This window comes from Pholis gunnellus (assembly GCF_910591455.1).
Source record: "Pholis gunnellus genome assembly, chromosome: 7".
NCBI lineage: Eukaryota > Metazoa > Chordata > Actinopteri > Perciformes > Pholidae > Pholis > Pholis gunnellus.
This window is the reverse complement of record NC_136533.1, coordinates 8,020,356-8,047,533: the sequence shown is the minus strand read 5'-3', so window position 1 is coordinate 8,047,533 and position 27,178 is coordinate 8,020,356. Positions and strand designations below refer to the sequence as shown.

The following is a 27,178-nucleotide window of genomic DNA, read 5'->3' as shown; positions in this document are numbered from 1 at the left end:
ACCGGCTTCCATGGTCGGCGGTGCCAGGAGGCAGAGCCTGGGCAGGGCTGCAGGTTGCATTGCTCCATGTCGGGCGGCTTGTCCAGGATGTCGCAGTTGTAGTTGTTTAGCCTCTGGCCGTTGGGCCTTTGACAAACCACCAGACGAGTCCTCCTTCCACCACCGCAGGTCTGTGTGCACTAAGGGTAGCAAACAAAAAAGATGTTAAATAATGTATTTATACAATAACTATGTAATAATGTGTCTTATAATGTGCTTCAGGGGGGCTTTTCTGAACTGTTTCAGCACTGACTTTGGAACAAATCGCTGTTTTTTTGTGCAAGACAAGAGAGAGAGACAGACATACAGACAGAGGACGATAAGGATGAAACACAAAACGTGTGTGGGAAATGTAATGAAGTTCACAATGAGTGAGTGGAAGAGTATGACAACGACTGTGTTTCCAACTGTCAGTACAAACTCACCTCTCCCCAGACACCAAAGTTCCACAGAGGACAGGGTCCAGAGTCGCAACCCTTGGACTCGGCGGGTTTGACCCTCTCATCGCAGTAGCTGTTGCTGCGTCCATCAGCATCCTGACACACCACCACTCGCCTCTGGAAACCTCCTGCACAGGTACTGGAACACTGCAGAGCACACAGAGCACCAATGAGGATGATGACACATGCACACACAGAGGTACAACACATACGTTATGCATAAAAGGCCTATTATGAGTAATAAAACACAGATGACCATATATATTTTTTGTTTTGCCATGTGCCAATTATTATTTCTTAGCTGTGTTAAAAAGTTGACACTCAAGCTTCACTTACTTAATTATTTTATGGAACTTCTGACTGTATCCTAGGGTTAGGGACACAGTCGGAAGTTACACCAACACGTATAATACACATAACAACGAGTTATGCTGAGTCTAACCAAGGCCAAACTCAGCTGTGCTGTTCAAAATGATCTTCCAAAGATGGAAAACATCAGTCCATGAAGGACATTGAACAACACATCCTTGAACAGAGCAGTAGGTACACTCTGCATCCAATTAAAATGACACATCCCCACTGTCAATGGGAGTGAGCACAGTCAACGCTCTCTATCGTATGTGAGGGAGGACAGCACAGAGTGAGCCTGAACAGCAGTGCGTCCAGTCAAGTTCATGATGTGAGACTGAACAGTGTACTGGGATGAATGCCTCTGCTGCTGGGGGTTTAGAAAATAGAGCAGTGATCTTCTCATGGCTTTCAGAAAAAACAAGATAAAACCAAACAAACATAACATGAATCTAGTTTCACAGTAAAATATTCAGGTCTTTTGATGGAGTAATAGACATCTAATAACTGACTTGTACTTATTAGGCAACATTAGGTGCAAAATGTTGTCAATTATCCTCTAGCATGGAGCAAACTTTCTCTTTACTACAACAAGATTCGCTCTATTTTCATGAAGCAGGGCATGCTCTAAAGTGAAAGCACAAACCAATGCAAACATGAGCACAAACTCAGGGTGAAAGAGCACATTCCATATATTGTCTACAGAACTAAAAGTGATTAACAAGTGATTGTGGACGAGATTACTAGTAAGAATCACAAATTACCTGAACTCATGTGCTACCTACCATGTAAATCCCCAAATAGCTCTCTGCGATAAGGTGTGGTCTGGGTACACAAGGGGCAATTTAATGGCAAAACGGATGCCAAAATAACATCATGCTAGCAAAACTACACACAGGAGACACAACTGCACCAATGCACCTATTTGTGGCATGAACAGAGTCCTTACAGACCTGAACATGTTAAAACATTTAAATGTTAAAACAGTTGTGCCTCCTTTTTTGACAATTTGATTCAAGACCAAGGACATTAAAATAATTAGGAGCCTGAACTGCCCCAAACCATTTGGGTCTGTTAGTGCCATGTCAATTTCAGCCAAAAAAATCAAGGCTCTACCTTGAGGTAACCTAGTGTTTTCGTTACACAGCAATGGAGTCCTGAACATCTATTCATACACTGACACACCATATATATATATATCCCCTGGTGCTGTTTGTAAAGCCCTTGACCATGTATGGCCCTCTGCCCTTGTAAATGGAAACATCTGCTACATTCAAGTGAATGTGTTCACAAGAATGTGTTTACAGACAGACACACACTGGCCTTCATGACAACACCTTGTACATGCTGGCCATGTACAAGGTGTTCTTTTTTTTTCTCCATAAAACTTAAATTGCGTGTGGCAATGAAGAATATTTATCCATGAGAAGACCTTAATTGGTTCCCTTTACTTGACAACAAAACTAAAATGATTCTACCGCCAGACAGAATGTTTCTGCACAGCCCTCTTTCCCCAAAGATCATGTGCTGAACATACTGCGCCCCAGGGTCCGGTCCTCCACTGGTTGTCTGCTGAGGGCACATTCCAGCTGCTGTGGCCAGGATGGCGTCCGGGGTCCTGGGGATATCCGTAGGGCTGATCATTGATACGCTGGCGGTGGTGGATAGAGGGGCAGGGGGCAGCGGTGCACTCTTGTTCTGTCGCAGGCTTCTCATCCGGGTCACAGAAGGACTGGTCCACTGGCTGGTGGTAGTTAGAGCAGACCACCTGCCTGGTGGTTCTTCCAACGCCACAAGTCATTGAACACTGGGGACAGAGAACCAAAAGGTGTTACAAATTGTTGAAATAATAAAAAATAATTTAATATTTTTCTTTAAATCTGACATCATCCAGAGTTTTGGCTAAACTAAACTGTCCAAGATCACAGCAGCACTTAGAGCCCATGTTGTTTCAGGATAATTTTTAACATTGCGGTTGAGTACTGAAAGTCTCTGCAGTGGAAAACATCTGTATTGATTGGACACAGTGTTGGATGTTTTTTTACTCACAGGAGACCACTCCCCGGCACGCCATTGGCCACAGGGGCTGAAGCAGGCCGAGGACTCCGGGGGCCGGGGCAGGTGGGTGCAGTGTGACTCGTCAGCGACTCCTCCCTGGGCATCTCTGCAGCTGACGTAACGCTCCCGCTTTCCCTTGCCACAGGACACCGAGCACTGGAGGACACGCAGATACAAGCAGAGCTGAGATCAATATTTGTATCGTGTGGTTGTTAAAGTGATGCTGTTAACTCTCTACTTTTCAAGACTCGTAATTATCATGAGGTGGAGTGCGACTGTTTGGAAAATGCACCACAAAAGTGACCTGTTTATGAGTGAAATGTAAACTGTGCCATACATTTTTTGCAAACTGGCAGCCCATAATAGTAATGAGAGAATACCATATTGTGTACAATACATGTCATGTATCTATGGGTCTATTGTACCTGTAGTAGACAGACAATTACCCAGATATCTTATAGCACAAAGTGGCATTGTAAAGCTGCAATTATGTTCCATTTGAAGTTACTTTGTTTCTTCTAAAAGTAAATAAATGAATAATAGATATATCTGCCTTCCTAATGCTTTGATTCATACGTTTCTGTGCAGTGAGGAAATGCTTGATCACTTTCTGTGGGTTGAAAATATTTCCCACCATAATGCAAATAACACAATTCAAGAAAGTTGTAATATGTTGTATTAGGACGATTCAATCTTATCAAAGAGAAACAAATCTTCAAGGTGGTTTGTTTGATGCTAGTTATACTTCCTGACACCAGTGTTCATATTGCAATAAGTAACAGACATGTCTTACTCCGTAACAGAAAAGGCGACATGTTTGTGGATTCTTTACCTTGAGTCGCAAATAAAGGCGTTTATGATTTTATCTGCTGCTGCTGGTGTCCTGAAGTGACTCTCTGATCAACTTTCAGCTGCTCACACTCTATTGTAGCTGTACCCCAGCCATCTCAAAGGGACATCACAGTAAACATTTCTGAGGGGATGAATACCTAATGCAATCAAATGGCTCCAGCTCAAACAGGCACGTTAATATCCCTCTGATATCAATGACTCTCTAAACAGGATGGCAGTTCCGCTGCTCTGGGGGATTGTATGGATGTGTATGTGTGCACGTGGTGTGTGTATGATCTGTGTGTGTGTGTGTGTGTCTGTAAGACCACACCGGCGCTGGCCTCTTTGACATGTGAGCTCACACCGACTTTCAGATTGACAGACGGGGTTCAATCTTAGAAACCGTAGACTTGTGTTTAGATGAAATCTGGTTTTCATTTGCGACGAGTAACAATGCAAAGTATCAGAGAGACAGAGGGGCCTCTCAGCCCAGACAGTGGAGCCTGTGTGTGTGTGTATGTGTGTCCGTATGTGTGTGTGTGTGTGTGTGTGTGTGTGTGTGTGTGTGGGTGCGTGTTTGTGTGTAAACATGCAGCAAGGGGTAAAAGAGACAATGCCAAGGATCATGGTCTTGTACAGTATGTGCTATCTGAAGGAATATTTGGATATACAATAAAGTTGAATTTGTCGATCTAGCACAGGGGTCCCAAACTGGCGGACCGCAGTCCGGGTCCGGACCCAGAAGCCGTCCCATACGGACCAAAACAGAAGGTTATGATTTAAAACCTCACGGGGCACTTCTATTTTAACCGGCGCAGCTTTTGTTGTCTTTACGGTAGTGGTTTAGTGGATGAGGAAACGCACAGACCAATTGCATGCAAGTTAAGCCATCCGGGATACTACTCAGATCAAGTCTGTGCATTCCAGGCGGGAAACATTGCGACTCCACAGTGCAGACAGATGACAGAGTGAGAGGCAAGTTACACATGAAAAGACGGTAGAAAGAAAAAGAAAGATAGCGATACATGAAGCAAAAACAAAGGGAGAGAAACTGAGCCGGAGAAAGGGAGAGAAACAGGCGACTGTCCCGGAGAAAGTTGAGAAAAAGACGAATGAGACGGAGAAAGTTGATAAAAAGACGAATGAGACGGAGAAAGTTGAGAAAAAGACGAATGAGACGGAGAAAGGGAGAGAAAAATAAGGAGCAAATGGCGCTCTCCAAAAAAAGAAAAGTGGACAGCGAAAATAGAGCATTTAATCCGGAATGGACTGACTCATTTCTGTTCATACTTCCCACGGGGAGCACTAAACCAGTGTGTCTCATATGTTCAGAAACCATGGAACTTATTAAAAGTGCCAATATGAAATGCCATTATGAGACAAAACATAAAGGTTTTGAACAAACTTACTTGAAATTTATTTGAATATTTTTGACAATATTCAAATAAATATTGTCAAAAAGTTTTTGAATCGTACTGAATTCATTTGATTTGACGGTCAGGTATTGATTACATGCAGATGTTGATACAACTACTAGGCTACTTAAATATATATCACACTAAATAGTTAGACATTATGATCTTCCGGACCTTTGCTTCAAGACATTTTTTCTAACTGGACCCTTGATCTAGCATATGCAGGAGATTCATCATTACTGGAGTGTGGTTTCCTTAAATTACACACACACACAGAAACACACTTACACATTCATATATTTATACAAACGTTTTCATCAGTATTCTCATTTTTCACTCTTTGAGAGCTAAGTCAGATTCCAAAGCCCAGCAGATCATTTCTCTCAAGCCACACACAGAAAGATGAACGAAACAGTAGAAGAATTTGTTTACCATTCAACAACAAATGCATCGCTTTTTTATATTCTTTGGACTGTATAAGGTAAACCCACAGACTGTAACATGCTCTGTTAGACCCAATATGTTTCCTTACCGCAGTCCAGGAGCCATATCTCCACTGGGTCAGGAGTTGAGCGGAGTTGTCAGGATGAGGTGTGCTCTGTACCGGAGAGGCCCAGGGACACGCCTGCATCTCACAGTCCTACAACAAAAAACATGCAAATACAGTCAAATGATCACTTGAGTCATGCAACGGGAGTAAATATACCAAAAATATTTCCAAACATATTTCAGAGACTCCCTTAGATTCAAAGATCCAGGTGTAAGAAAACCCACAAAAAAACCACAGTCAATGTTATTGTTAAGTTCCATTTCTCAAAATGTGTCTGTGAATATTGCGGTGACCTCCATTCCAACAGCTGAGACAGATATCACCTATCTGGAGCCTGAAAGGTCATCAGTTTCACATCTTCCGCCTACCTCATTGTGACCATCAGCCTAAGAGCCCTTATGTAATACACTTAAACCACTCAGGTAGAGTGTGCTGCAGCCTCATGCTCAGTGTCCGCCTTGACGCAGATTTGGACTTTGGGTCAAAGCAGAGAAGAACAAGCAGGCATTTAAAGAAGCTGCTGATGTTAATCAACTTTTAAAGTTTGTAGTGATAGGTCGTGTCGTCAAAGAGTGAATTTCAAGGATACTTTGCAGGTGAGTGGATCGGCCTTCAACCAGTCAACATATGATTGACAAGTGCTTGACGTGAAATATGACAGTAACTGAATGCATGTGGCAGAATCACTTTACAGTTCTGCTCAGCTCAAAACATTTTAGTCTCTCTTTGCTTTGGTTTTACTGCCGATAACTTTACCATATGGTTTAGTTCTACGGCTCTCATCCTTACCGGCCGCAGCAGGCAGCTGTTCACTGAAAAGTTCTGCGGCGCGCTACCTTTCCAGTTAGCAACTAGCTGGTGAACATAGTAGAGTTCTTTGCAGCCAGATATTTACCTCGCAGGAGTTAGTGGAGACTAAAAATGTGAGCCTAAACTCCTTGGTCAACACTGATTTAAATATTGCATTACTGGTCGCAGTTCTTTATGTCAAAGAGAATCCTTCTTATTGTAAACAGCAACCTTCAATCTTCTGGACACATTAAATCAGGGTGAAAATAACGTTTATCCAATATAATCCTTCTCATAAATCTGCGCAGTGAAATCTTTCTAAGGAAATCACTGACACAAATAAGGGTGAACCTTCAACGTTTGAGTTTGGAGAGAGTACGAGCAGTTAGTAACAGTTTTATTTGTACCTGACTGTCTCGAGGCCTTGCTGCAGCATTGCACTCTCTGTCGTCTACTGTGTCACCGTAGTCCCCGGACACGCATCGAACAGCTCTCATCTGGTAGCCATGGCCACAGGTCACCGCACACTGAAAGACAAACACGCATACGCACACATATAAACAGAAGAAGAGAGAAGCCCGGTCAACCGCAAGCTATCTCAAACTCTATCTAAGTATGTCAAGGTTGATATCTTAGACGGGGGCCTCTTTCAAGATTCAGCTCAGCAGAGCCTGGGTAAGACCGACGTGCATACAGACACACATTACACACATTAATGAGCACATGCGTCCACATACACACATATAGTCTTAAATCAACCCTTTACCCGACTCTTAACTCACATACAAGGCGATCGGACCACATTCAGGTACAACATGAGAGCAGAGGAAGTGCCACAGGATAGGTTTATTTGAGCAGCAAATTGTAATTACACAGGCATTAACGACCTGATATATTCCAGCTCTGTAAATATCACTATCTGACTTCATACAAACAGGTGGGGGGGCATTAGACCTGAATGTATAAACTAGAGTATGAATGGCCATTCATACATGTTTCATTCAATTTGTGCTTTACCCTAACAGGGCTGAATCTACAGAAACATTTGGAAACATAGAAGATTGAATGCCTATGAAGGTGTGTGTGTGTGTGTGTGCACTGTGGGTCAGGTTTAGTCTGACAGGATATGAGGGGTAAAGTGAAAGCACCGTGGAGGAAATAGCAGCTGGAGTCAGAGCACACTCCTCCGTAACTTGCCGATATATCAGGTTACACACACACACACACACACACACACATAAACTTGAAATATACACCATCACTGCTACACACCACATTTTCTCTCTGTGACGACACACACACACACACACACACAGACTAACAGATACGAGTCTGGATCCTAGACAGCAAGCTACACATGAAGCCCATTTCCTCAGGGAAACACTGCATCGAGTCACCTCGCCCCGGTGTGTCTATGTCTGATCTACGTGTGTGTCCGCAGGACTCACCGCTCCCCAGACGCCGACCTGCCAGGACGCACAGTCGGGCAGCTCGCAGCTCCCCACAGCAGGAGGTTTGCTGGATGGGTTGCAGAGGTGCTCGCTCAGCTTTTCCTCCCCGGCTCCCATGCTACAGGACACCTGTCTGTGTCTCATCCCCTTACCACAAGTCACCAGGCACTGGGCGGCGAAGGGGGGTGTGGGATGATGGTGGAAAAAGTAGAGAAGAAGTCATTAATATAAAAGTATGCATGAGTGTGTGACATCCCCCTTTTATGAAAATAGTTGACAGCACATCCCCATGTCTATCCTAATTGGTCTTAATATCTTAATACCTTACCAACAAACTAAAACCTCTAAAATGAGAGAAGAAGAGATCATATTATGCTGAATTTACAGTTCAACTCTATTTGTGCCGAGTTTCACGATTAATGCTCCGCAGCCCATTTCCAAGGATGAATGAAGACGTATTCAAACCTTCTTGCTGCTTTGTATATGTGGTTGTGTGTATTGTATGTGCATGAGAGTTCCCCACCTCACTCCACTCGCTGACGGTCCACTTCGGACACGGCTGGTCGCTGCAGGTTTCAGTGACCACCCTCTGGTATTCGTTGCACTCCCTGTCCACCAGCCGTCTACCCAGGTTGTTCATACAGTAAGACTCTCTGTTACGGCTCCCACGTCCGCATGTCTTAGAGCACTGTATACAAGAATACATTGAACATGTTCAGCCCACTTAATCATGTGTTTATCTATGGCATACTTTCTCCAACGATGCAATGTTAATGAAATTAAAGTGCAAATCAGAAATATTCTATTTGTTTCTGTCCAAAAATGATGTTTGGAAGGCACAACATACTTCATATATGAGTTTATTAGGGGGCCACATCGCGCCAAAGCTTCCACAGAATATTATTGACTTCAGAAAATGGAATCTGGCCTTATAAATGCAGTTGATGAACAATTATATACAGTACATACATTATCAGACATTAGAAATATATAAATAATATATAAATAATTCCTAAATATGCCTCTAATTGGACCAGGGTCTCACTTTTGTTTCCTTTCAATTTGCAATCAGTCTGTTAGGCCAGCATGTCTGATACAATTCTTCCACTGACTGTACCTGTGACCAGGCGCTGTACTGCCAGCTCTTAAGCAGACAGTCCCCATGGCAGGGCTCTCTGGTCTGAGGTTTGGCGGCGTCTCCACAGGTGCTGGCCTCCATCCGCTCACTCTGTCTCTTCATCAGGCCGTACTTCATGCACTGAACATCCAAACTGCGGTAGCCTGGGCCACACTTGGCAGAACATTCGCTCTTTCCAGCGACGTGCCACCTGTGAAGAGGAGGTGTAGAAAAAATGTTTGGCTGCGTGTGCTCCGTTAAAATTTGCTTTGTGGGTGCACGTGTGTGTTCTTGTGCATTAATGCGCACCTGACTTCACAGTCAGTGTTGCAGGGCTCAGCAACGGCAACAGGACGAGGTAAATGTTCACAGCGTTGGTCCGATACCTCAAGGTGATCGCTCTTACGCACACATACCACCTTTCGTCTTCGCTCACCTGCACACACGCATGCACACAGACACGTGGAGAAAAGCATGTGTTCAAATCAGATAACATCTGGCAGACAGCTCGATGGAAAAATAGCACATTTCTTCACCTTTAGCAAGTCTGACCAGCTTTTTGACATCCAGTCCTTCATCATGCAGCCTTAGGGGTCCATGTCGGACGTACACCCCAGAAATACATCTCTTTACTGGATCCCACTGTGCCCTCTGACCCACTGGGAGCCTGACTAGCTTGCTTTTAAAGGAGAAATTTGAGGGGCTTAGTCGGGTTAAGGGCCAGGCGAAAAGGAAGGTGTCGGGCGATGAGATCGGCCGGGGTCAAATTGGGGTTGCCAGGAGGGGGATTTATGGAAGGAAAGCATGAATGAGTGCGTTTTTAAATCCAGAGGTGAGTTTAAGTGATGCAAGAGAAATGCTAATCCTAACACGCCCTGACATTTGTATTCATGTCTATGTAATACAATTTTGTGTAATAAGACACATTGTGGTTCATATACTATATTTCACACTTTTTTGGGAGTCATTTTTTATAGTTTATGTCACAAGTTGCTGTAAAATTGCGTGTCAGTTAGAGCACACAGCTCTACAGACCCCATATACCCCTCTATTCACAACAACACATTTTCCAATTTGAGAAATACCTTTGGGCCTAAAAGTATATTAAATATGTAGTCATGCGTGTATCAGAACTGCACAACATCTTCCAGATAGTCTGTGCAATTGCAAAGCTTTTTTAAGATCCACTGAAGCCAAAGAGAAAACATCTTATTCATGTGTGTAAATTTGGAAGCCAAGCTGAGGTCTTACCCTGACAGATGCGGTTGCACTCGAGCCAGGAGCCTGAGGGATCCCACACAAACTGCTCCCTGTGTTCCTCGATGGGTATATTAAAGGAGTAACGGACATCTGGGTTGTGGAGGTTTCCCACACACAAGACCTGTGGAAACAATGGTGGGAAAGGCAAGGTCAAAAGACTTAGCAGCGCTGTCCTTATTTTGTCTAAGTCCACACAGAGATATCACCCTTTTAGACAGACATCTAGCTCAGTATTTGAAGAGGTTAGAAGACAGTAAACTCTTACAGGGAGAGCTGTAGAGCTCAAGACGAAAGGAGGAAAAACACAGCAATATACAGTATAACAAAGTAGGATTTAGTTATTAAAAACCTGCAGAATGAGCTCGTCCTCGATGCGGTCAGTGCAGTTTATGCGCTCCACTTCTGTGTCCGAGCCGCTGTAGTCGATGACGGTTCCCTTGAAGGTGATTTCCCTTTTGAACATGGCCACCACAAAGTTCCCATTCAGGAGAGAGCTGGACTGGCTGTCAGATAATGCTGGAATAAGAAATGGACACAAACCATAAACAACGCAGAGCTCCAAATGTAAAAGAACTCGGCACACGTGAAGGAATGTTTGGTTCTTGCAGATTTGGGAATGTTTATGAGATGTGGCACTTATTATTTCAGGCTATAAGTTGAGTAAACTGTCCTTGAGCTGCAAAACTATTGTTCTGCAAAGCCTGTGTTGCAGGGGAGGTATGTTGAAACACTGGTGACACAAAATTGCAGTTATTTGGAGTTAGACTGCGTGACTCTTCGTAATGACTGACATTGTAAGGCAAACAAAGGATCTGCACTGACTGCAAATACAATCAAGTACATAAACATACACACACAAATAACACACAGGAACACATGGATAAACACTCAAAATTGGCAAACTAGCACATAAACCCCAAATGAACACTGACCACCTCTCTCTCTCTCTCTCTCTCTCTCTCTCTCTCTACCTCGAACATTATGGTTCCAAGAAACATGCAGTTAACTACGTCAGCATGCTGAAACAATGTATGTGATTAAGTCCCTAGAAGCAACTTTGTTTACATTTAAGTCTACACATTGTTGGATGCCAGCTAGTTATCTTTTCCCGGAAGACAACTGTGGGGTCTGTGGGGGTTTTGAAAATGATCTATAGACTATGGTTGTCATCGCTGACATTTTGCAGAAGTGGAAAAAAAACAATGCCTTAGAAAATGTGCACACGGGACACACAGCTACAACTTAAAAAATACATCTTAAAGTTTTCTCAAGCCTGGTACTGACCAAGGAGTCGCTCATTCTGAAGCCTATTTTCAAGAAAAATGTACACCGTATTGCTTTGACAGTGGAGAGAAAATGAGGTAATGTGACTTGGGGGCACATTACAAGATGAAGTTTGTTTTCCAGGACACAGGCTGTTTTAAATACCTGTGCGTTTTGATACAGGTCAAACATAAAGGGAGAAACCAGCATGGAGGAAGGAGTGGGTATTAAAAAGGTGTTGAGCCACCATGAGCTTCCAGAACAGCTTGAGCTCTCCAAAACCTTCCGTTCTGTGACTCTAGAGACCACAGCAAATGCTCTACGTAACTTTTTTACATTTGATACTTTCCCTGCGAAAGGTCCAACCAGCGAATACAAAGCTTCGTCATCTAATACTTGCTTTAGACGCAAAGTGTGCAGAGACTTCTTGCCCCTTAGCATTGTAAGTAGGTGAGTAAAATGTCTCAACGGCAGCTTTCTAGAGCAGACTTCACAAAGTGCTTCACAATAAAAGACATGAACAAGAGACACAATTTAGTAGCAACAAAAGGCAAGAGAGATAAATATTATAGAGACAAAAGAATAAATTAAACAGGTGAGCGTTGAGCTGCTTTCGAAAGGTGTCCACAGGGTCCAAGTCCAACGGGGGAGAGCTTCAAAGTTAAGGAGCAACAACTTCAAAGGCACAGACTCCTTTTATTGGGGGGGGGGGTTTATGAGTGCAGTGATCTTCTCAAAAAAATGTCTTCATACTGTACGAGCCCGACTGAAAGAGACAGGGCGTTGCAAATACCGACCATGTGTAATCCAGGCACCACTCGCGCATTGTGTGGTTGTGGCACTCAGCAGCAGCGGGAGTGAAGCTTTTCACAGCGGCATGGCAACGAGGCCCTGCCAGATGTGTTTTCTGACAATTTGACTTAAAACATCTTGAACCTGACTTGAACCATCTGAAAATGGGCGCCCGCCCTTACAACATAGGCAAAACTCTTTTTTTTTTTCTCCCTCTCTGTCTGTCTCCCTCTCTCACGTGCAAGCACATACGCAGACAGAAACACACACACACACACACATGCACACACACTGAGCCCGGTGGGTCCATCTAACCCTATACCCCTGTATCCACTTTCATGCGGCCTGGGCTCCACATGCCTCTAATTAGCACCTATTGCTGCCTCATTTATCTTTCTCAGGGGCTGACACTCCATTTGCTTTCCCAACCAACCCGCTCTGCCATGACCAGATGGACCAACGCCCCTCCTAGTTTCCACCATATACACTCAGTACAAATGACAGTTTCCTTTCCTTTATAAAAACAGTTTGACAACAGTTTGGCCCACGTTTCCTTACCCTCCTTCACTAAAAGCCTGCCTCTACAGCTCTGGGTCACCAAGTCTGGGTGGTTTATGGTCATGTTAGGGGATAATGGCATTGACCTATGAGATGAGAACTGAAGGGCTGTAATGTATACATCTTATTAGGTTGGACTGCTTCCACTTTGGATTGATTCTCCCAAGAAAACCTGCAATTCGATACAGTGTTGCTTAAAACCACGTCGTTACGCTGACACACACACACACACACACCTACGCACACACATCGCACACACACACACAGCACACAAACAAACAGCACACTCACCGAGGTAGTTGTCGTCCTCTGGCTTTCCAGAGTAGCTGACCTGTTTGATATCAATGTTGGTGGCTCCAGCTGGGATCCGCACCACTGTGTTGTAACCTGAAGAAGAAAAGTAGAAAAAGACAGCACAGAAAGTCACACAATCTTTATGAAGTCTCAAAAGGGAACAAAGTAGCCACAATAACAGCAGTGAGTGGTCCCACCTTGATTTCCATAATAGCTTCACTATGCTACACCAAATCCCAGTCAGGGAAGTCCGGTTCCAACCACTGGGGAATTAAATGTCACACTTGGAAAAATACAAAAAAAGGTCTAGTCCTCTCAAATAACCTGCAGGAGGCCTTGTTTTAGTCTCAGAGGCCCGACCGTGAAATGATATGTAATTATTCCCTGGACCTACCTTTGGCCTGTAATTACTACACCGGGCCTGTTGTCCCATGATAAACTAACATACAAAAGGAGTGAGCTTGAAAGCCAAGACGTGACAACAAAAAAAGCGAATATAGAGACTGAACAGGGGGAAGGGTATGAAATAGGGTATGTAAGCGAAACACTTCTTTGGAACGTATCCGCAGCAGCAAGTATCGACAAACTATCCTACAACACTGAGTGCTTGTTGAGATTGAACAGAAGAGAACATTTTGGTACTGACACAGAATTATCATATGTAATAATAATAATAATAATAACAAGATAAATAACAAATGTAACCTTTTAAGTTTATAAAAAGGAGCTAGCAGATGAGACACAACTCAAAGACGTACTCAGATGAGTCAGAACATATTATTTAATGGATTACAAGGGGAGAAAGTGTAATCCACAATGTACTGTACTGATGATGAGCGGCTGTTTGGATGCAACCACAGCTTTGGACTACTGGCTATTTGGTAAAATCAATAAAATCCAGTAAATGATGAGATTTCCACAGGTACATTAATGGATGTTACGTGCAGTTAGAGACTATCAATAATCACTCGGTTCTTTCATTATGAGAGTTCAGCTTGAGGATTTGGCTTTCCAACTAATGTTGCCTTAAAAAAAAAATCCCAACTGAATGGCACGAGAGGAAAGGTGTGGGCTGGTGTGACATGATGGTTAGCCTGACACCTTGAGCCACTCGGGGGCAGCACTTGGTTTACATATCTACCTCTCATCAGCCATGTAAATCTTCTCTCACACACACACACGCGTACACACACGCACACACACGCACACGGACACTGTATAGTCATCATAATCCATGTAAACCATGACTGAAAAACGTTTTCATTTGAGGTCATACTGTACATGAAGCTACTACAACTACTACTATATTCCTTCATAATAAACCCTTTTCACCACAACCCAAAAATATATACACAAGCTCCTCTTACTGTTTTGTGTGTCATGTCAAATTCCCTCACTAAACACTGGGGACAGGATAAGCTCATTAAAAAAACAGGGGTGTATGAACTTCAGAAACCGCAAACACGCCCCCCCCTCTGAGGAAACATGCTATCCACAAGCCATCTGAGGCATCCGAGATCCCCCAGCTTAACAAATGACCACACGCACAATCCTCTGCCACCACAGAGTGACCCAGGGATGAACAGTAAGCACAGCACCCTGGGGAAAAGAAACTTAGGGAACGCTGGGGTTTACCTCAAACATGCTTCCCTCTGTCACTAGCAAGAAAGAAGATGATGAATTAATACCCTGCAGGGGGAAATTAGAAGGCATCACATGCTCACCCTGATGCAAGTTGTCAGACAGTACTGACTGGGTTCATTACAAACATCTGCTTGCTTTGCATTTACTGTGATTTGATTTTCTTTTTCTGAAACATTTCAGTTTTTCTTGTTTCCATTGCATGCTCTCATTGCTTTAGCAACAATTGAAGAAACCAGAAAACATAGAAAATGTAAGCCTGTATCAAGTCCACTGGTACATCTCAGGTACAGCTTTAAGTCGTAACTTACTTGAAACTTGACAATCTATAAAGATGGAATGAGACCTAGCAACAACATCAGTGTCAAGTTTGTATGTGTTATAATACTGGGGAAAAACAGGACAGCAAAAGACTATAGAAATACCATTAACCCGTATAAACATACAAGTTAAATGTTCAAATGCTTTGTCAATTCAATGGTCAACACCACACGAAACTTGCAATTTACTTATGAAGATGTGATTTGACTTAGACTATCCTAAAAAAAAACTAAAAACAAAAACTGGTTTGAAGTGAAGAGAGAGACAAAGGAAGAGACTCAGAAATAGAGAGACATCAAACAAGAAAAGGACAAAAGGTTGAAAGACAGGCCTAGACCCATGAGCAGAGGGATATCCTGCCTGGGCTGTACTCCCACTCGTGTTCTCTTTCTTACGGTCAAGCCAAATTACCAGGGCTGAGCTCAGTGCCGTGTTTGGTTCAGTACGATCATCAAACCCTGTACACCCAATAGCTAACAGAGTGCAGAAAGAAAGCAGATGGATAGAGATGCTCAAGCTCAGCGCCAAACTATAGCGGAGTAAACATGATGGAGGCCACACCCAGGGCTTTTATGCTAATGCTTCTGCTGTTTTGCTGCCCAGACCTGAAAAAAGGATTGGATGCAATCAGCAGTTGGCCCAGACTGAGGCACCGCATTATGCAAGGACAGTTCAAAGGGGTGATGTCAGGTTTGTGTTTGCTATCTGAAGACCTGAGAGAGTGAGGTCGCTGTGTTCATCAGTTTTCTAAAAGATTTACAGAAGATTGGTGCTCTGCATTTTTCCAAATCTGGCTGAAGCACGTATCGTTTGCTGAAAATCAAGCTTAATATGTTTAAACATAACCAGACGTGACGTCGGCACCTAATAGGCGCTGCAGCCACGTGGAACTGAAGTCATTCTCAGCTCTTCTATGTTTACTGCGTATCGGATAGTCGCTCTGCAGAAGCTGCTGACATACAGTATGTTTAATAGCGACACCTTAGCGACACCTTATAGCTGACTGAGAACAGTCAGCTATAAGTGTACCGTACATGTAATCTGAGCGGTGCGACTTACCATACTGCGCATCGTTGAAGGTCCCTGCCAGGGTTTTACACGACGAGTTGTCCCCGCCACACACTCCGCACTTGTCATTCCTGGCCTTCGAGTTAAGAACGTGGTCGCAGCCTGCTTGCTGAAGAAGTACAGATGGAGAGAAGATTTGTGAATTTATGTAAACCATACTTAAAATGATTAGTTTGAGTGAAAAGTCAAGCTTCATCCTTTCCATTTAATACAAAATGTGAATCGTGTATAAGTATGACTAAGCGGACAGTGTTAAGTTGTTTTTTTGTCTGCAACATATGACACTACATATCATGACAGCATGATAATAAAACTAAGATTACATTAATGTTGAAGCTTGTGTGTGTGTGTGTGTGTGTGTGTGTGTACATAGGTTAATTATACCCTGCAGAGGCCTTGAACACAGATGTCGTAGGTATCTGGCCCACATGGCGTGCCGTCTGTGACGCGGTCCTTCAGCTGATAGTACGCCGTAGTCCCAGCGACCCGGCAGAAGAGCTTACAGCGATCCTTCATTAGTACTGCATGGAGACAGAAAGCAGACTATGGAAAAAGTTGGACTAAGCCTCAAGATGACTTGCACGTGTTGATGAAACAAAAACACATTTTTCATCCTATACCTATTTCAATGATTTTTTGCAAAGTTCAGAGGACACTTGCTAGATTTTCCAAATTTGTATCCATTGTTTGGAAGAATCACTTTGTATCTGACAGCGCACTGGCTCTGGGGCTTGGCCTGTTTGCTTGTGTAGCATCAATTACATAAATGAGTCACTTGCAGTAACTTAGACAAGGTGGTCTTTGCCAGATGGTAATCTCATGTAGCTGAGCATGCTATGGAAGCGCTGCGTGTTGCTTTAATGTTGCTGTTGTTTTGTGTCAACTAAAGATTTAACCCTTGCAACTCTTATCATGGGTTTGCAAGGTATGACAAATAAAGGACACACCCACAGATATATTACTTGCACATCCACCCATTCCCTCTTCTCCGCTATTGTATTAAAACTGCATTAGATTCAAAAGCAGAAGACACATAGATGTCACGATTTTGCATGTATTGGCCTTCGAATCCCTCCGACACACAATGCGTTATGCGGCATTTTAGTTAAATGCACCAAACATACTGTATCACTGGCTTCAAACTACATTGTACAGTTGGATGTAAATAGTATCCATCTTTGATGTCGCAGCTCAAGTTACCACGAAACATTCAAATTGCATGCTTTGGGATTACATTGGTGCACTCACTGCCACTGTACTTGGGGACCCAGCGGACAGTGGGAGGTAGACCGTTGATGTTGAAGTGCTTGCCGTCAAACTGAGAGCACTGCTCTTCGCGGAAATCTTTCTGTCCTCGCGGACACGGCTCAGTGTTGCAAGAGCGGAACTTCATCCTGCGACCAACACAGAACTTCCCGCCATTTCTGGGCCTGGAGCAAGACGGAACAGATCACAGAAGCACTACACTTATTTTCAATTTAAAGACCGTGTTTGCTCTTGTTTGACTGGTCTTTCTGACTTCAAACCCACATTGTTTACATTCAATTCACACTTAGGAAACAAGCTCTCTCTGACTGGCTAAATGAATCTGACATGCAGGTTTAAAACTCACTTTAGCTTGTTTACAACTCTTATTCAGGCATGACTGCTCTCTTTGTTACTGCTTCTCTTACTGGTTGAGAGTCTAACACACATTAACAGTCTGTAATGGGTTTGATTGTCATAACTGCCCGATCCTTTCTTACTCAGGCTTGTTGCAGTCTCTGGCGGTGCTCCGGGTTCCTCCACCACAGGACCTGGAGCAAACACTGTAGGGCCCCCAGGGACCCCACTCCCCATGGACTGGCTGCAGGTCCAACTCCTTGTTTACACACATCCCGTGTCTGCAGTACTGCAACAGACACACAAGAAATGACTGCAACTGCTAGAGATCTGAAGACAAACACAGACTGCAGTATTAATGCAGGCACAGCTGGGAGTGGTGTTCATCTGTTCCTTCTTAATCCTCCGTTTAGATCGCAAGCTATATTCTTGAAAGAAATCCTAATTCCACTATTGTTTACCCTCGAGGAAGGCGTCCAACTCCTCCAGCTGTCCAAAGAGAAACGGGAGAGGGAAGGAGCGGTAGGGATACAGACAAAAATAGAGATAGTGGAAGACAGCGAAAGACAGGAAGTGTCAATGGGAGAAACCACTAACTGAAATGTACAGTATGTGGTAGAATACTTCCTTCATGTCAACCAAATCTATCATTTATTTGGGAGAGTTCTTTTCTTCTAAAATGTTATATGATGATATGATTTGCATGAAGGCACACTATTTTCCACATGGGCTCTCTGTTTCTCAAGCCTGAAGTCATTGAAATTGAAATGTCAACAAAAACCTTCTAAGACACTGATCAAAATGAAAAGCATTTGCTCTGCGATTTTGTTTAGGCTTGAGTTGTAAATACAGAATTACATAATATCTCTCATAGAGTACAGTAGACCCACTTTGACATAGAAAATAAGGCGCCCGGTATCAAACAGTTTGTACCCACTAACCAACCTTTGCCAAGAAGGGCTAACACTGCTTTCATAAGCAAAGCACGGCAGGCCCATTTCCCTTTGTGTGTAACCAAATCCCCTTCTCAGTGGCTAAGATATCGGAGGGTCCTGTTCACTGAAAGAATGCAGGACAAGACGCCGTCTGTCTGGGTACGTAGCCAGCCGTCCGGGCACACAGGCACGGGGAGCAGTGGCACCATGATAAGGAAACTCTAGAGTTGTGATAACAAGAGGAACAAAGTTTATTACTGGCTTGAAATCAGGAACTCCCTTCTGCTGTTCGGCTGTCTATCTCCTCAGAAACAAAGATTTTAAACCTATAACCTGGAAAGGAGGATGCTCTATGGGGACACCTCATTCTCACTGTGTTTCCTCACAGAGGTTAGTCTGTGAGGTCCATGCACAAGTTGTTACTTTAATTGCCAGTTCTTTCCAGATGAGAAATGCAACTACTATCATTTCAACTGGCCACACGCTCCTTCCACTACAAGATATTCAATCCCCGTCTCTAGATAAAAAAAGACTCTTGAGACCTGAGAACAGAACCGTGTGAGATCCGCTTCAGTGGATTTTCATAAATACGCTAATAAACCAGGGAGGATATCAATCAAAGTCATCTGCTGGACAATGGCTAGTCTGACTAGTTTCCGCTTCAACCTAAATTCACAACTGAAAGCCATTACCTTAGGGGAACACCTGCAAAATCACAAAGTCATGCACACAAACACATGTAAACATACAGAGAATTTGGCACCCCTGCCTCTACTATCCTGGCCTAGTCTGCAAGTGTGCTTGACACACTGGCAGGTCTAATGATGGAGTGTGAAGTCTGTGCACAATGGCATACAGGTGTTAACGGCTGCAGGGTATGGACTAAACAAACCACAAACAGTTCCATAATGCAGACCTGATTTGAGATTCTTCCTGCCTTGCTCCACTGTAAATGCAAAATGAGGGCGCTGATAATTTGGTTGGAGCGCAAACAATGGATTTAAAAAAGAAAAAAATCTAAAAACAGTGACAAAGGAATGTGAAAAAACATCCACATGAGTGGAAATGCATTCCACACCACAATGAGGCGAACAGGTGCCGGTCCTTGTTGGTTGAGCAACCTCCTCGAGACAAAAGAATTAACCAATCAGAGTTCTTGGAATCGTCACAGAAAGACTTTCAAAGATTCTTCCTAAAATGTGTATTAACAGTTTTTCCTTTGACCCAACACATATTTTCTCTCCCCTTATAGCTCTCACATCCCCTTCCCCCACCTCAGCTTAAGGACTGTCAACCGGGACCTGGGCATCCCTTCTATACCTCAGCCACCCATCCCCCTTATCCCCTTATGGGAAACTGCAAGGGCCACGCAGGGACCACCACAGTGCAACCAGGCGGCACAACCCGAGGAACTTAAAAAAAAAAAGGCGGACTGTCTGTCAGAGAGGACCAAAGCCTGTGTAAGCCGCTGAGGCATTCCACTCCCCCCGCTGGCACCCTGTGTTTACAACCGTTTTGTTTGGCTTGAAAAGGTGATGTGGGTGAAAAGAAGAAAGAAGGAAAGGGGGAGTGGAAGGAAAAAAAAAAACATCTGTGTGAGATAATGTATGTGTGCGAACGTGAGCATGCGCATGACTGTGTGTGTGTGTGTGTACCTGTGAATGTGCATTCAGTGTGAGAGTGATTGCTCAGAGTCTGGAGGCATCTGGGGGCCACGCTCAATTCCAATTAGCCTCTCTTTCCAAAGTGCATAAACACACCCTCGGAAAACGCTGAGGTGAAAGGCAAAGCTCAAACAAGCATTAAGGACACCGGCAGACTCTCTCCTAGAAAGAACAAAATTTGCCCCTCACTTGGGAATGTAGTGAGATATTTGAAGGTCTTGTGAGAGAAACCTGTCCAGCTGTGACGAGCAAGTGTTTCAAATTAGGAATTTCCCAAAGACTCCCACCAACAAGACATGTGCATATCTGCAAACACATACATAACGTGCACATACTGTTTATAGATAAACATATAATGCACACAGGGAAACTCACACGACACATTTGCCACTTTGCTCTCAAATCGCACACCAACACACAAAATAAAGTTCAACCACCTTGCCACAGAGCCACAGAGAGTAGTCACCAGCATACTAACCCCAACAGTGGGAATAGTATCTAAGGACAGCAGCATCTGCTCTGAGCTCCTCAGCTGGCTGGTTTGGAAGTTAGTGCCCTGTAATTGCCAGGAAACTGTTGCAGAGAGCACCTCATTTCTGAGCACAAGCCATACATCACTGTAAGAATGAGAAGGCAGAGGACTGATTTAAAAAGCCCTCCGCTCTTTCATTTTAACACGGCCATTTCCAAAAGGCTTCACCTTTCATGTTGCGGTGTCTTTCTCATGGCTCTGGTATCGGAGTTTACTTTGGCCTCGGCCTGTTTGGGGGGGGTGTTGGGTTGTGTCTGTGTCTTTGATGAGTCCACTCCACAATGCTTAATTAACCTTTTCACCTGTGGCGCAACATGGACCACCGCCGTTGAATTTCAATAAGTCATGACACACTCACACATCTAATAACTTGACCTGGAGGTAAGAGGCTATAGAGAGCCGTGAAGCTATTCAGTAGTGAAGGATTCTTTGTGTTGCCCATAATAAGTCAAATTACATCTGTTATTACAGACTGGATTTACACAGACAGTTTTCCTTGTTAGTTCCATATTTCCTTTCCGTTGTGTGAAAAGGGTGTGAAGACAGGAGGAAGAGAGATGACAAGAGGGAGGGGATGGTGAGCTAGAGAGAGAGAGGACATGGTGCAACCGTGACCCCAACCAACCTCTATTCTCACTATATAATTAGCTTCCTGTCCTCTTTTTCTACTCTCCCCCCATTCCATTCACGTGCACTATCAAAAGCTCTGTACAACTGTTGAGACACACATAGCTCTTGTAATCTACTAGAACTTGCCTTAATCAATATTCATTTTTTATTAACAGTGGACAAAATCATGACCTAGAATGTGAAAGGTGTCCTTTCTAGTGACAAAACCACGGAGAGCTGTCATCCGGCTATGTTGCTCTGCAGAGATTTTTAAACTTATATTATTTTTTGGACCACTTGGGGGGCAGCAAAATAAGCTGTAAACACAACATTGACAAACGGTCATCATATAAAGTAGATATTGCAAACGTGTTCATAAATATGACGATGTCATGAAAGGCAATTGTTTGCAACACGTCAGCCATAATTGGAAACTTCATGTCAGATGTTGTGTGTGTGTGTTTTTAATTTTGTAATTATTTACACCTTCTGCCAATATGCAATGAATACATCACCTTGCATACATTATTTTAATTTCAATAACTGCATATACATTTCTGACACATTTTGACAACACACTATAATTGTAAATACATCTTCCTCCTTCAACACGGCCAGCAATGAAAGCTCCACTCACTGGCTACTGGACACAGTTATTCCAGAACAACAATCCTCTTGTTAGCCCAAATCCACAGAAATGTCCATGATGATGGCAAACCAAAGCGGCAACGTCCTGCAAATATCCAGAGATTAGCAGAGAGCGACACTGATTCCAGTCTCACAATCCCTAACTCCAGCACAGACACAAACACACACACACACACGCACTGTTACACACAAACACCCCGTCCCCGCATCATACGACAAGTCTGTCAGGCTGCCAGGAAGTTCCAGCCAACACTCACTGCCTCCGCCAACAAACTCCATTCTGCCCTGGCTTCACTTTTCAAGACCTCACTGTCTCACTCTAATTGGCTGAAACCAGAGCAGGTCGTCATTCTTTTCAGAGGAATGCTCTGGAAATCAAAAACAACTTCCCATTTGTTCACTTACACTAACCACTCAATTAAGCCCCCTATTAAGAGAATCTGGGAAGCCTTTGGGGTTTTACACGTAAAGAAAGTCGCCGAATTGAAAGAAATCTAAAACACTTGAGTATTTTGTTCGGCATTTTTCAACAAATTCCCAAAATGTTGGCAAGGGAGCTTTCAGTCGAGGCCGCATTCAAACTGACAATAAAATGGACACACGTGACAACAATAAGAACTTTGGCAACAAAACACCGCAGTTTATTCAAGCTCTGCTGGCGCTTTTTTCCCTCTGCCACCCACTGAGCAGCGATGTGGTGAGAGGCAGCGCAGGGATCCTCAAATGGTGGGGAGGTGGATACAGCGCTAAGCGGTCCCCGGCTTTGGCTTGACAGGCACTTATTGACCATGCTGATTGGCCCCTAATCTACACACACACACACACACACAAGAACACACACACAAAAGCACACACTGACACAACTGTGCATTTGCTTACACTTATATTAAATGTAGATAATTCTGCAAAAATATAAATGCAACACACATACACACACACACAAAAGTACTACATGCATGTATGCACACACACAATCAAAACACACACAGACACACACAGATGCAGGATCCTTTTGAAGAGTGAGAGGGACCGAAAAGGGGAGGGGGAGTAAGGGAGAAAGAGCAGGAGAAGAGAGGATGGAGGGAAGGGAGGGTGGTGGCGGTATTTATAGACAACAAGTGATGGGATGCCCTCGTTAGTGCACGGCCCACTGAGCCAGATGACAGACGCGCCGCCAAAGGTCATGTGACCGCATTACTCACTCCGCCGCCCTGTGAGAGGGCCCGTTGAGCAACAGAGAGGGAGCGGGGAAGAGAGAGAGAGAGAGAGAGAGAGAGAGAGCGGCAGAAGTGGAGAAGCAGAGACAGTCAGAGGAGAAGGGAACAGAGGGGGAGACTACCCGTGAATCCTGCAGTGCCCGTTGCCCTATTTCAGCTAAGCTGTATACAAACAAACTTTCTTTTTTCACTCTTCATTCAGAGGACGTGCCTCCCTCCCACTTCTTGGGCACCGACCTCATTTACCCGATGCGGTCACAACTTTGTTTCGTAACCCAGTTGAACAAAAAACTCTCAGTCACAACAGGTGACAGCTAGCCGTTCAGAAAACGCACTTTTTACAAGAGATGACATTTCCCGTGTAATCGCTCGAGTGACATGGCAGGCTTTGATCTAATGATAGGCTTCAAAAGAGCTCTTTAAAGGGGAGCTGTGGTTACTAAGACAATACCTGCTGCAAGTTTTCCTCATTGAGGCCATACGTAGTTGTAATCCTCCAGATCTGACACCCCCCCCACACACGCACACACATACACATACATTCCCCCTCAGGGCTCTGCAGACACCTCAGAGCCAGGAGCTCGACCCAAGACCCTGTAAAGCCTTAGACCTGAACCTCATGACTTCTTTGAAGAAGAAATGTGAAAGGAGTCAGCAGAAGAGGCGTGATCGTTGCAGTGCATTGAAGTTGTCTAGGAAAAGAGAAGAAGAGACAAAGAAGTGCAAGAATGCAAGAGAGGCACTAAGAGATACAAAGAAAGAACAATGCAACACTGACGCAAGAGAGTCAGGAACGATCTTGGGTCCTTGGGTTTGTAGATTATCAGACTTTTGAGGCACATGAACATACTTGCACACACACAAACACACCATACCAAAATACCACATAAAAGAGCTCTTGTATGGGCAGCTGAGTGTCGGTACAGGGTCTCAATCTCTTTCAACTCATACTACTTCAAACAGCCCCCTGCATGAGGATGAAACTGGGCCCTCAGCACTACAAACAAAGGCGGGACCTCCACTCAGAACACAAAGAAATGAAGGAAACTGTTTGTGGATTTAGAAAAATACGAAAAAGAAAAAAATATATATATCACTAACACTAAAGGATCTCGTATGATTTTTGTTGATTAATAGGGCTCTAGGGACTTCCATGTCTGTTTGTTGGTTGGTCCACCATTCTGGTTCTGATCTCAACAACTATTAGAGGACAGGAAAGTCTGTACAGTCCTCAGTCTTATTCCTAAGGGCTTTGATGATCCCTTATCTTTCCTCTAACGCCAATATGAGACTAGCATTGTTGGATTTTTAGTAAAATGTTTTGACAAATATTGGTTGCATTTGGATACAATTTGGTACGATCGTCGTCCCCAGAGGATGAACCCTTAACTTTTCAATTTGATTTGGGGATCAACAACGTTTAGATGGCTAGGATAACATGCATCTAAATGTAGTTAAAAAGTAGCAAGTCAGTGTTGTTGCAGCCTTCACTTTACTATATCTATGTGTTAAGTAGGTCCATATTATAAATAGCTATATGCAACTTAATAATACTTGGACTTTTTTTGTACTGGTTTTAACTTTGAACGTCTAGGCCTCTTTGATCAAATGAATGTTTACAGGGTTTCAAAGAAGACAAGACAACTACTGCAATCTAGCTAAGTCAGCTTAAATTGGGTTAAGGGTTTGCAGCTTATTAAAGCAAAGCACTTGGTGTGATTAAACCAACACCATGTCTCCTCAAGTGTTTCTCCCACATACGGGCTGAGAACAGTGTGGGAGCTGCAATCCCAGGGCCATTACGTTTTAGTCTGGTTGTTGTAGTTGGATTAAGATGTTAGCTATCCCCGGTTAACCTCTTCTCACCAGACAGGGCTGATCCAGGACCTAACATGGTGAGGAGAGAGATGGAGCCAGATGAAAGGATATAAGGGATATAAGACTTGCATCGGCCCACATTGCAAAAGACTCCTGGAGGGCAGAAGGTTAAGGAGAGTAGAGAACCCTCCTTCTCTTTTTCCTTCCCTCATGCATGTTCCGAATGCTAAACACCAGCACACCAAATTCTCATCCCCCTGTACGTCGTCCTCACTCTCCTCCTCCCTCCTCCTCTCCCGCCTCCTGCACTGCAGAATCACTGATGTGAGGTCTTTTGTGAGAGCATTGGCTGGCCTCAGCCTGGGCTCTGTTACGGCCTGACCACTGACCCACTCACCCGCCTTTTTAAGAGGTTTTAGGGTCATGGGTTCACAACAAGGTGACTCAACTGTGAACGGCGGGTGGCATCCTCTTTCAAAGGGCCCACGTCTTCACCTTTCCCTCTCAAGACTCTCTCTCTTTTTCGCCGCCCTCTCTCTCTTTTTCCTTTCCTTTTTCTCTCTTTCTCTTTCTGCCCCCCCTCCCCTGCAGCCCTTCTTTCCATGTATCCTCAGTGACTGACCCGCCGTCTCAGCTCTAATTAGCATAGCATCCCAGAGCGAGGAGAACATGAAGGCTAATGGGGGTTGGGGCCCCGTAACAACACGGAGGGTAAAGCTTCAAGTTTCTAACTAGGGCCATCACCTGACCACATTTACATGGGTTTCTGCAACCAGAATGCAGGCAGGAAAGTAATGCATGATAAATTATTCCTTTTTCGTGGTAGAGGAAGTGAACTAGAGGGTAAAAGCATCAGAATTCCAAGCAGACCTGCATGGGAGGCTTGACTTGTGGCTCTAATGCAATGAGCCAGAGGAACACAGACAGATGAAGTACATTCAGTGTTGCATTATGGGGATCCCAAACCAATATTTACATCTGATTCATATTTTGTGTTTAAAGCAAAAAAATCTGGTTTCACTGTAGCAGCAAACAAATTTCTCTGCTTCAAATACTAGATGGGTGGGATTTACTGCATCAGGATCATTAAGTGTGTCAATCAAATGGCAGACTACCCCATAAAACTAAGAAGTGGAGAAAACATTTAGGTGTGAGTTAAGGAATATTGTTGTGCAGAATTTTCCAATAACTTGGCTGTGCAGCTGTACTGAGGCCTACACTCCCAAACCGACAGGCCTTGAACATCAACTGTAGCACCACAAGTGTCATAAAACGTGTTCATATAGGAAATCAAACGCCTATGATCTGTTCATGAAGCAACACAGATCCACATGTGGACCGACTTACCATTCCATTGCCACAGTCAGTCCCATCAGCCAGTGGCATGTGCTGTGTGCGGCATCCTTTATGGTCCCCCTCTGCGCTGGTACACCATAGCCTCTTGCACTGTTTCTGTGGGGGCAAAAATATTATATTTTTTGCCTGAATAGTAAAAGAGCTTGTCTATAATGTGAGAACACAAGCTTTTTGGGAGGAAGATTATGTGATTGCAGATCGAAATAGGATTGTTGGTTTCTTCAAACAGTATTTCAGTCAGTAGCGAGGAATTCACATTTTCTTTTGTGCTTCATTGCTTTCCAGACATGTGCCAGATGCATTTTAAATGGCCCAGTATCAGGTTTTAATTCGTGGCTGTGCATTCAACAATAGGCAGAGTTTATCTGCCTCTTTGAACGTGAGAAAATGCACGCCATACATTCCGCATGGCAATTTACAGATTACATTTATTCTACTGTATGTTACAATTAAGAAACATAGAACCTAACTGCAATTAACTGACTACAGTTTCATATCTGTTGGCCTTTATGGATAACTGCTCTGATCAGACGACAACTATCTCAGATCTACTTCCACCTGA

At 43.8% G+C, this 27,178-nt stretch overlaps 1 protein-coding gene across 1 annotated transcript in view; it reads right to left on the bottom strand.

Moving 5' to 3' along the window:
* LOC306699186 (A disintegrin and metalloproteinase with thrombospondin motifs 20) overlaps window positions 1-27,178 on the bottom strand; it is a gene marked incomplete at both ends in the record, with an annotated part of 73,082 nt that overhangs the window by 20,557 nt on the left and 25,347 nt on the right. Inside the window, 18 exons of the mRNA XM_079163716.1 lie at window positions 3-179; window positions 465-626; window positions 2,365-2,634; window positions 2,877-3,041; window positions 5,664-5,771; window positions 6,878-6,997; window positions 7,919-8,089; window positions 8,445-8,609; window positions 9,039-9,249; window positions 9,348-9,474; window positions 10,290-10,419; window positions 10,648-10,814; window positions 13,203-13,298; window positions 16,227-16,344; window positions 16,620-16,756; window positions 17,484-17,665; window positions 17,981-18,126; window positions 26,608-26,712. Coding sequence (XP_079019842.1) covers window positions 3-179; window positions 465-626; window positions 2,365-2,634; window positions 2,877-3,041; window positions 5,664-5,771; window positions 6,878-6,997; window positions 7,919-8,089; window positions 8,445-8,609; window positions 9,039-9,249; window positions 9,348-9,474; window positions 10,290-10,419; window positions 10,648-10,814; window positions 13,203-13,298; window positions 16,227-16,344; window positions 16,620-16,756; window positions 17,484-17,665; window positions 17,981-18,126; window positions 26,608-26,712 — 2,757 coding nt within the window. The remainder of the gene's footprint in view (window positions 1-2; window positions 180-464; window positions 627-2,364; window positions 2,635-2,876; window positions 3,042-5,663; window positions 5,772-6,877; window positions 6,998-7,918; window positions 8,090-8,444; window positions 8,610-9,038; window positions 9,250-9,347; window positions 9,475-10,289; window positions 10,420-10,647; window positions 10,815-13,202; window positions 13,299-16,226; window positions 16,345-16,619; window positions 16,757-17,483; window positions 17,666-17,980; window positions 18,127-26,607; window positions 26,713-27,178) is intronic.